We start from the raw sequence: 10956 nt of genomic DNA, 5'->3' as shown, positions 1-10956 counted from the left end.
ATTTCAAGTTTTCCTTTCTCTTTGGAGTGTTACAAGGTGCAAAGACTAAAGTCTCAAACCAAAGAGATATTCTTTATAAAAGTTAAGACTCGTCCACGCCCTCCTAAAACGACTCGTTCTAACACGCCCCCACATGTCTACGTCACTGTGTGGGAAGATTTGCATAACACCGCCCAAATGTTCACACAAAGAACAGTGGTTAAGTTATATTTACAACACTCTTCCAGAACAGTTCAACCCAAATATTCAGATGTGTGCAGTGCATTTTATGGAGGACAAGGACTGTTTCCTGGGAGAGTAGCCTACAATGCCGTCTGTGCACAAAGGCTGTTTCTATAAAGTGGGGCAATTCTAACTTTGCAAGGACACTCTGGCGCTTCTGACTCACAGACTGTAAGTATGTTTTCATATTTAAAGAATTTGCCACTGATGATTCAAACGTGAGTTTTGAGCAGTGTAGAGTAGCGCTTGTTGTTTGTCGTTTCTCCGATCACAAATGCAGACATGGTTTTATGTTTACGCGGCGTGATACGCAACGAGTGAAAAGACAGTATAAGTCTTTATAATCGGTAATTATGTCCCCACTGGATGCAACAAATGCCTAATTTATAATGGGTTTTATTGGTTTGGTCTCGTCGCTCCGGCCGGGACACGCCATCACAGTATGGTAAGGGGCGTAACATTTCTGTCACACGCTTGAGGTAGTCGGCCAATCACAACGCACTGGATAGCTGGCCAATCAGAGCACACCTCGCTTTTCAGACCGATGAGCTTTGTAAAAATCGGCGCGTTTCAGAAAGGTGGGGCATAGAGGAGAAACAATAAAGTACTCTATGTGGAAAATAATGTGTTTTTTGAACCTTAACGCATAAACACATTGGATTACACCAAATACACAAAATAATGTTCTTTTTAGCAACATCATATGACCCCTTTAAAAGCTGCTGTCGGTTAATGAAGATTTGACAAAGAAATCGCAGCCCGATTGGACTCTTGTCGGAAAGTGATAAGATATTCAGTTTTATGGACATTGCCATCTTTGGTATTTTACTTTGGTCACTGTCGCTATGGTTACTGGTAAGGAATACAGGCTTGACTCCCATTGACCGTTCATACAGACAGTATTCTAAACACAACTGTAAGCTGCTGTGTGAACGGGACATTTCGAGACTCACACCTGTAAAGAAAATGCGGTTGTCAGTCCCAAAACCTGACAGTGTGAACGTAGCCATACACTACCTTGATAATTGATAAAGACTACGTTCACACTGTCAGTTTTTGGGACTGACAACCGCATTTTCTTTACAGGTGTGAGTCTCGAAATGTCCCGTTCACACAGCAGCTTACAGTTGTGTTTAGAATACTGTATCGCAGTACCGCAGAACACAGAACTGATGGGAGCGGCTCTGGGGATCTAAAACTTTCAGATGACACACGGCTTATTTCTCAGTCACTGTAAGTTACTGAAAACACACATGAAAACACGTAACGTTAACACACGATAGACGCACGTTTGTGTGGCAGAGCGGCTCTCTCTCGTGCTGTATGATGTGAAAGACCATTAGTAGTCCAGTCGTGTTCCGTTCCCACAGCGCGTGTGTTCAGGTTGTGAGTCCTGAATATTTACGGGTGTGAGTTCGGTTACAGAATGCGGTTGTCACGCCCGTAAATACTGTGTGTGTGAACGTAACCGTATTAAGGACTCAAAAACAGGACTGACAACCGTATTCTGCTGCTGTGTGAACATGGCCAATAATAATAAGAAATGTTTGTTTAGCAGCAAGTCTGCATATTATAATGATTTCAGAAGGATCATGTGACATTGAAAGACTGGAATAATGGCTGCTAAAAAATTATTTACAGGAATAAATTACATTTTAAAATATATTCAAATAGAAACCAGTTATTTTCAAATGAAATATTTCACAATATTACTGTTTTAACTATTTTTTTAACAAATAAATGTAGCCTTGATTAGCATAAAATGTTCTTTCAAAACATTAGAAAAGGTTGTTTAAGATTAGTTAATGCAATGAAAAATAAATTTGATACAATACTTATTCTTGATTAAATTATTTAATAAAAACACAACTGTTAGTTCATGTTAGTTCAACTCCATTAAATAATGCTAGCAGACACACCTTTTGATTTAACATTAACATTATCTAAGAATGCTTTAGAAGTATTTTTTTTATTGTTAGTTGACATTAACTAATGTTGGTAACTAATGTTAACAAATGGAACCTTATTATACATTGTTACTAAAAATCACTTACACTTTATTTTGATACACTTACACTTTAGACATTCTACTAACTATAAGTAACCTTGCAACTACATGTCAACTAACTTTCATTAGAGTATTAGTATACTATAAAGTTAGGATTAGGGTTAGTAGAATCGGTTGATGTTCTTGCAGAGTTAGTAGAAAGCCTGTTGGGCGACCATCAAAATAAAGTGTTAGCAGATATTAAGCAGACAGTCTACTAACACTCTAATGGCAGGTAGTTGACATGGAGTTGCAAAGTTACTTAAAGTCAGCAGAATGCCTAAAGCGGACTGTCGAAATAAAGTGTTACAAAAATATCTTATCGACCTCAAACATTTGAACAGCTTTTTGATTTTTCATTATGGTCTCTTTGTGTTTTTAGGAGGTTATTTTTCTAGTCGACAGCCGGTTGACTTCATCCACACAGCCATTCTCACTCTGTGTGGGCAGGTTAGTGTTGTTTTAGCTGTAGTTCAGTTTCAGACACCCTCACTTATAAGTGCATGACGATGCAAACATCAGGAAGGCTTCAACATTGCAGGTGCCCTCTCATTCTCTCTGTCTAGCTGAGGGATGATGCTGTGGCGCTGGTTGATGTGATTGCTCCTCCTGACTTCATCCTGAACTCACCCATTGGCAAAGCAGATGGTGAGGTAAGAGAACGCATACACAGGCACACATGAGGAAGAAGACTCGCCAATCCTCCACTGTGACTGTGGAATCACTTATTGTAGACAAATGTCTCTGAAAGCTGCAGAAGTGATCATCTAATTTACAGTGACTCCAAAAAAGTATTTTCTTACCCGTTGTTTTTTCAGTGACTTTTAATCAAATGGTCGCAAGGTGATTTTTAGTGGATGATCTGTTTTGAAGTCAGTTCCTTTGAGTTCACACAGGCTTCTTAGCAAAGTAACCTCAAAACATTTTTTTGTGTGTGCATGTGTTTTCATGTGTATTTAATGTATAAACAGTTCTTTTGAATTTAAACATTTTTAGCATTGGAGAGCATAAGAGACTTTTAAACATTAAATTATTATTTTTTTTAAATAATTATTCCAACATTTTGACCAGTGATGTGTGTGTATCCACATTTAAAGACATTTTAAAGCCACTGTTATGACTTTAGTCTTGTATATTCATGTAAGTGCACATAATTTTTTATTATATATTTTCAAAAGTACTGTTCACGTATTTAGGGCATCAATTATACCATCAAGTTGTACATGTTGTTTAAAGATGTGGACAAATAAAAAGTTTTTTTCTAAACAGAATAATTTTTCCTGCTAGTCTATTAAATAAGTTGGCATTTGAGACTGACAGCTAGTGATGATGCAATATTTACTGGAAAATATTACAGCTTAATGTGTCACAAAGTCAACATCAGCTAATAAAATCAACAATTATTAGAACTTTGGGTGGTGGATTTATTTCCTCGTTTCACAAAATGGCAAGAAAAAAGCAGACAAGTTAATTAAAACAAACTAATTCCCAGCAACTGGAAAATCTGGAGGGTTTTTCCATTGTACTGCCCTTAAGGGTGTTTTAAATCCCTTTAGAAACGTGATTCTGACTAGACATTATGGTTGCTGACTCATTCCTCCAGTCATATTCTCTCAGCACTTGTTTGGCAGGCCATACAGTTCTGAGTATAAGAAAAAACTGCTTTATTGAAACACTAGACAGAGCAGAGCAGTCACACACACACACACACGCCCCACTGACACAGAGACCTTTATACGGATTCCCCTGCTGAGTGAGACACTTCATATTTACAGTTGGGGAGATGTTTACTGGAAATGAACTCTTCACTTTGGCCTTGAGTTCATTTTCTGACTCATGATCTGAGGTTCTGATAAAAGGGAAGACTCATTTATTAAAGCCGTCCACATGCTTGTTTCTTTCTATTACAGGGTTTCTGTAGGTCTTAAAGGTCTGAATTCTCCCTTCCACAAATTAAGGCCTTCAAAAAAGTCTTAAATCAGAGCAGAAATGCATGAAGTCATGACATTAAATGTTGCATGCATTAATGTCTTCCTAAGTATTTGTGTTTTTCAATACAACTATCTAAACATCCTTAACTCAAGATGCATTTGCTTGAGATGCGAATGAAGTCTGGAAAAATTTAACACAATTTTTGTTTTATATATATATGAACTTAATTTGTATCAATTCCACAGAAAACAAGAATTCTTATGTCATTTTGTTTCTCAAGTAAATGCGTCTTGATTTAAGGATGCTTAGATGTTTGTATTAGAAAACTGTAAGCTGTCGAAAAACAGCACTTCAGTGTAATCACAAGTATGATAAAAGTTATTTCCATATTCTAGTAGTTGCGAGCAAAGGCATTCATAATTATTTTTGGTCAAATAAATTGAAAAGTAATGGAGATCAGTTGGAAGTTATGTTTTCAAACTTTGAAGTGTAGCTAATACAACTCATTGTGTGTTCTCTAGACATTTACATTAAGGGAATATGTTCTGTATTATGTTCCCTTCAGCTTTTTCCTTGAATTTTCTTTACTTGGCTTTTAAAAAAAGTATTAGTCAAAGACATTTTCCTTCATCAAACCTGCAGAAATCCTGGTTTTAGTGGAATTGTAGAGGTGTTACTGATATCAAGGCACATGACCTGAGCTTATATTGGTCCAGCAGTGCAAGTGTTTTTTGTAAATAAGGACTTTGTGATTCAGTATCTGTCTGTTCATGTGTTTCAGCTCTACAAAAACCTGTGGTCTACAGTCATGCAGGGTAAGAACGTCCTGGAACGGCCATCTTGGTGGGCCGAGTTTTGTTCTGACAAACCTGCGGTTGGATCTCTCCGAGCCAAACTGTAACTCTTCACGCTGGAAAATTGTTAGGGAAACAGGATCATTGCAAACATTCATCTGTTTGTCCTGAAAGCCAATACATTTTATAATGATATTATAATACAGTCATATGGTTGTCATTAATAAATTGAGTTTATCAATTGAAAGATAGTAACCGCTTATGGAACAGGGAGGTTAGAAAAGTCCAAGAAGAATCTCAGCCATGTTGATCTTAGTGTAAAATTATAAACCGATTCACTAAAACGTACTAATATCAGAATAAAGGAAGATTTGTGATGTACTGTAAACAATAACAAGAGCTCTTATTATAGCACTTCCTAATTCATTGTGCCATGATAAACTCATTTGTTTGGTTTGACTGATAAATGTTGCTATGTTGAAAGCTTCTATTGTTTGAATGCACAAACAACTAAATCATAACAAAACCCTCAACAATCACAGTGTTCAGATGCTAACTAATTGTACAAATAATGCACATGTTGATAACTGCTTTCATATAGATCTACTTGGGAGTGCACATGTATGATTGGTTATTTTACATAATGTTAGTTTGATTATGTAATGTTGAATGATTTTGAGCACAAACGCTTGTATGTATGATTAATACATGATATTTAATATGTAAGAATGTAATTATAATCTTGACTTTTTATCTAAATAAATATTTTTGAATTCTTTTCATTTACGCATGAATGCAGTGCAATTGTATGTTATATGATATATTATCCCATGTTGAAGCATGAGACAGTCTTAGACTAATGCAGATTATACTGCATTAAACTATGGAAACGCCGTTAATAACAGATGGCTGATTCAGAGATGATTTCTCCCATTTAAAGATGGCTGGGCCGTGCATCAGATTCAGTACACTCAAAACAGCTGTTATTGTCATTTCATGCTTTTGGGACAGGTTGGACATGGTGTAAGCAGGTGCAGGTGGGAATACTTAACACTGTCTACGCTGAATGCATGTGACCTGATGCAATGCAGCCAAACTATAAGAGCCCATTTGAAATAAAAAAGTCTTCTACACTACAAAGAGCAATACTTTTAAATGAGGACTTTATGTGCCATGCAAAGTTTTACTGAGTTGATTTCTGCCTCTGACCATGCTGCTTAATCTTAAAGAACTGTTTCCTGATCCTGGGAGAGTAGACTACAATGCCGGCTGTTCTGACTCAAAGACTGTAAGTACGTTTTTTATATTTAAAGAGTTTTTATATTTTATATATTTAAAGCGAGTTTTTTGGGCAGTGTAGAGTAGGGCTTGTTGTTTGTCATTTGTCCAATCACAAATGCAGGCCTGACAGGGCATCATCACAGTATGGTAAGGGGCGTAACATTTCCGTCACACGCTTATAAGTATTCGGCCAATCACAACTCACTGGATAGCTGGCCAATCATAGCACACCTCGCTTTTTTAGAACGATGAGCTTTGTAAAAATCGACGCGTTTCAGAAAGGCGGGGCATAGAGGAGAAACAATAATGTACAGTATGTGGAAAATAATGTGTTTTTGAACCTTAAACCGCATAAACACATTTCATTAAACCAAATACACAAAATAATGTTCTTTTTAGCAGCATCATATGACCCCTTTAAACTGAACTAGGCAATCTAATGGATTTTTTGAAGTATTGTGCAATTCCTAAATTGTCCATTTTTTTTTAAATAAATAAATACAAAGTTCTGGCATGAAACTCTAGATGGTGCAGTCCGATAGGTTTAACTCAATCTGACATAATGACATCATTATTACACGGCACAGCTGATTGGTTCTCTCCTGTATCGGTAGCCAATGAGCTCGCTGCTTAACATTCAAATATATGACTAGTGCTTGCTGTAGCAGTTTGCAGCATGCTTTAGGGATGGGCGATACCTCTTATTATATTTCCGATATTTTCAAGCCCAGTATCGTCGATATCGATACCGATACCTATAAACTAAATTGATCTTTTAAATTATTAAAATAATATAATCAGTAATTATACTCACTTAAGATTAGATTTTAAAGCCACGTTTTTTTAAAACATTTCATAGGCCTTTTTTGTTTAAACTGTCAGAAATAAAATAACCTATTTTAGCCCTTTACTGGGGCAGTAACCTCACAGGTGCAACTATAAACCTAAAAGGGAGCACCTTTGAGGGTACCTCATGAAAAATAAACATGGTGTTACATAAGTAGCCTACTAAAATGTATTATTATTATTATTATTACCATGGTAAAATGTGGTTACTGCAATAAAACCATGGTCATTTTTGTAAAAGGCTGCCAGGCTGTTGCACCCCTAAAGGTGAAACTTTAGCATATTTTTTTCTGACAGATTTATTGACAGCAATTACAGAACAGGACACAATCCATTTGAACTTTTAACAACCAGTTTAAATAAATTTACTTGCACAAACTAGCCAATTTAAAATAAATATTACATGTACACAAAAGTTTGGGGTCAGTAAGATTTTGTAATTTTTTAAGTCTCATGCTCACCAAGGCTGCACTTATTTGAACCAAAAAAAGTGCAATATTGTGAAATATAACAATTAAAAATAACTATTTTCTATTTTAATATATTTTAAAATCTCATTTAAAATGCATCTGTGATCAAAGCTGAATTTTCAGCATCATTACTCCAGTCTTCAGTGTCACATGATCCTTCAGAAATCGTTCTAATATCATTTGCTGCTCAAGAAGCATTTATTATTATTGCTGCTTTATATTTTTGTGGAAACCGTCATGCATTTTTCAGAATTAATTTGATGTATAGTAACAATGTTATGTAATGTAATAATGTGGCAATGGTTTCTATAGATCTACTTATGCTTCTGATGCTTTTGGGAAACGCAGCCCTATTTGAACAAGCACTGTGAGCCATGCTTCAGCAGCAAACGCTGTCTGTGATTGATTGGTTCTGTCTTTCAGCATTTGCGTGTGTTCCGATGAGCAGGAGAAATGGTTCTATCCCACACAATTATTTGCTAATATAGTCTATTTTTCCACTTAGAAGCTTATTTTATGCACTGAATTTCTTGATAAATAAACAAAATTAATGGTTAAAAAAATGCACTTTGGAATCGATATTTTTATGTGAGGATCGATCCTTTCGATACAACATCAGTATCGAAAGTATCTATACTTAAGGATCGATCCGCCAATCCCTAGCGTGCTTCAGAAATCCTCCACCTTCCCCAGCTCCACCTGTGTAGATCTGCTACGGGATGATCATGTATGTTATGGGGGTTATTTCATATATGTTATATGTGCAGCAGCAGTATTTCTTACATGCTCACAGCAGCATGTTGTGGATGTATTGGCAGTAGCAAGTCTCGGTACTTGCTCTGCCGCAGCAGCGTAGCAGATCTATTCCACCGAGACCAAACACATTAACATTGTCATGTACATTACCATACCAATCCCTCCGAGAGTTGCCATGACAGAAATACATTTATTCAGCAAGGATGCATTGAATTGATCAAAATAAATCTGTTTTAAATAAATACTGTTATTTTGAACACAGGAATAAATATATTTCAACTGCCCCTCTCTTTTTCAGCACTTGTTGCTCTATTGCTCTTCCTTTGTGCCATTCTTTGAATCCCTATACATGTGATTGGCTGAGAGAATGTGTGTCTGCATTCCACACACTGAGGTGAGGTCTCTGCCGATGGCCCTGGACAACAGTGTGCACTTCAGTGTCAAGTGTGTTTGTGTTTCTGCAAGAGCGTGTCTCATTGAATTAACATTCTTACACACACATGCAAATCTAACAGCTTGTGGCTTCTTTGGGACACTCCACTAGTTTGTTTTTATTGATGTGGTCAGGTTTAGAGACCAAAGCAGGAAATTGTAGCAGACTTCACAACTGATGAACTTGAATGAAACCATCTGAAATGTGCATTACTGTCAAACATTGATGAGTGTGTTTGTTTGTACGAAATATGTTTTAAATTTTATAACCAGCTAGTATTTTGCTTACTAAAAAGTATTTGGATTTTACCATGATATATCATAGTAATACCAATTTGAAGTACCTTATATAAATGCCATGTGATATGAATATAAACAGTAATATGGTACATAACAACATAGCATAACTTTCTGATACCATGGTACTACCACAGTACTTTGTAGTGGTTAAAAAGTGATTCTCCCTTGTATATAGAAAATTTTTTAAACATTGAACTTGTTTTGGTCTCAAACCAACATGTTTAGAAGTAATTTTTGTGTGAAACCAATGGCTACATTTAAGGAACTGTAATTAGCGATTAGCTGCATAGATTATTATTATTATTACAGAACACACCCAATGTAACACATCTTTGTTTAAGTTATTTTTTATGCCAAATCTTTATTTACCCAGCTTGTAGACAGCAAGACCCATTCTGAGTTGAACCACTTGGGTGTGTTGGCATAGCACTTCGCCACAACAGCTTGCTAATATGCTAAATCTAAACAGAGCCAGTCATCTGTCGACCCAATGGTTCCTATTTATCTTAATTCCTGAAAGACTCAATTCTGATTTCCTCCATGGTCACATGTGGTTTGGCTTAAATGCTGTACTTCAGCACAATATGACATTTATTACTTCAAATGTACTGTACTGTATGTTTGTGGTTTTTATAGTCAGATTTAAGGACTAATTAAATTAGCATGTTTTAAAACTGTGTCAAGAGAAAGCTGAAAATATGTTACACATCTGAGGAAAAGAATGTGTAAGGAGTTATGAAGTGGATTTTTTATTATTATTTTAATACCTATGTTCTTTGAGGTAAACATACAATGTTATTATTTTTGGGGGCCAAAAAACAGTCATACATTTTCAAATATTATTATTTTAAACCCTTATCCTGACCCTTGGTCTGAAAAGATCAGTTTACAGTCCATCTGAGGTTTGTGCAGATGAAAAGATGCTGCTTAAACTGTACTCATCAAAATGAATGCGTTTACTCTACCATTTGTCCTGTTGTCAGGAGTAGCTCTAGTGCGTGGAATACATTAGATACTGTATCCAGTTTATTGATCATAATGGTTCTGTTTGCTTTTGATGCGGTGTGACACTCACGTACGGTGTAGACAATAATAACCAACTAGAGAGCAGCAGGGTCAAATGTCACAGCAGTGCCAGACCAGCAGTTTTAAACCAGAAGTTAATGTGGAGATTATAGCATCATTAAGATTAGGCTTAGTACCTTGGTGTTACAGTAGGTATTTGTTGTGGTGGAACTTATAGTGAAGCAGCCATTTCCATATGTATTTGCCAGTGTGATGTCACAGATCCCAAAACATCCAAATGAGCCATTTTTGTATGGTTACCTAAAAGCAAAGGGGAATGTTTAGGCTATAAAATGTAGAATATTTTAATGGTTCAAAGTCCTCTCGTATGTCAAAAGATCAAGGAGAATTAGATTTCTCATGACCCATTTAAATTGAATGGGACCTTGTGGAAAAAAATGCAGGATGTGCTGCAAGCAGCTTTTCAGACAGACTGCACATCTGCAACATGACTCGCTTTCCATTTATAGAACTGTTTTCTGAAGCCCCTCATCTCAGAAAACACAAATTGTAGGTTATTCTTGAAAAATTACAGTGGACAGGGGTGGCATCCATCTTGCATCTTCGCCAAGTCCATCTTTTTTTTCAAGATATAAGTTTAATACAAATGTGCTTCTGGCTTTTATATTATGATGCATTATTGTACAGTTTGAATCATACTCTTTGTGTCTTCAAAATCTCTTTAGCAAAGTCAGTTGGTAAAGTTTTCCTGTAACTCAAATATTCGAACATGGTGCCACTAACACCAAGGTAATGGGTTCGATTCCCAGGGAAAGCAAGAACTGATTAAATGTAAATGTGTACTTTGAAT

General features: G+C 36.1%; 1 protein-coding gene across 1 annotated transcript in view; it reads left to right on the top strand.

Moving 5' to 3' along the window:
* acox3 (acyl-CoA oxidase 3, pristanoyl) overlaps nucleotides 1-5753 on the top strand; it is a 21631-nt gene extending 15878 nt beyond the window's left edge. The window contains exons 10-12 of the mRNA XM_016289105.1: nucleotides 2652-2719; nucleotides 2836-2922; nucleotides 4983-5753. Of these exons, the coding sequence (XP_016144591.1) occupies nucleotides 2652-2719; nucleotides 2836-2922; nucleotides 4983-5102 (275 nt within the window). The 3' untranslated portion in view covers nucleotides 5103-5753. The remainder of the gene's footprint in view (nucleotides 1-2651; nucleotides 2720-2835; nucleotides 2923-4982) is intronic.
* Nucleotides 5754-10956: the final 5203 nt, after the last annotated feature.

This window comes from Sinocyclocheilus grahami, unplaced genomic scaffold (assembly GCF_001515645.1).
Source record: "Sinocyclocheilus grahami isolate Dianchi unplaced genomic scaffold, SAMN03320097.WGS_v1.1 scaffold240.1, whole genome shotgun sequence".
Lineage (NCBI taxonomy): Eukaryota > Metazoa > Chordata > Actinopteri > Cypriniformes > Cyprinidae > Sinocyclocheilus > Sinocyclocheilus grahami.
The sequence above is the reverse complement of the archived record's forward strand: the minus strand, read 5'-3'. Positions and strand labels throughout refer to the sequence as shown.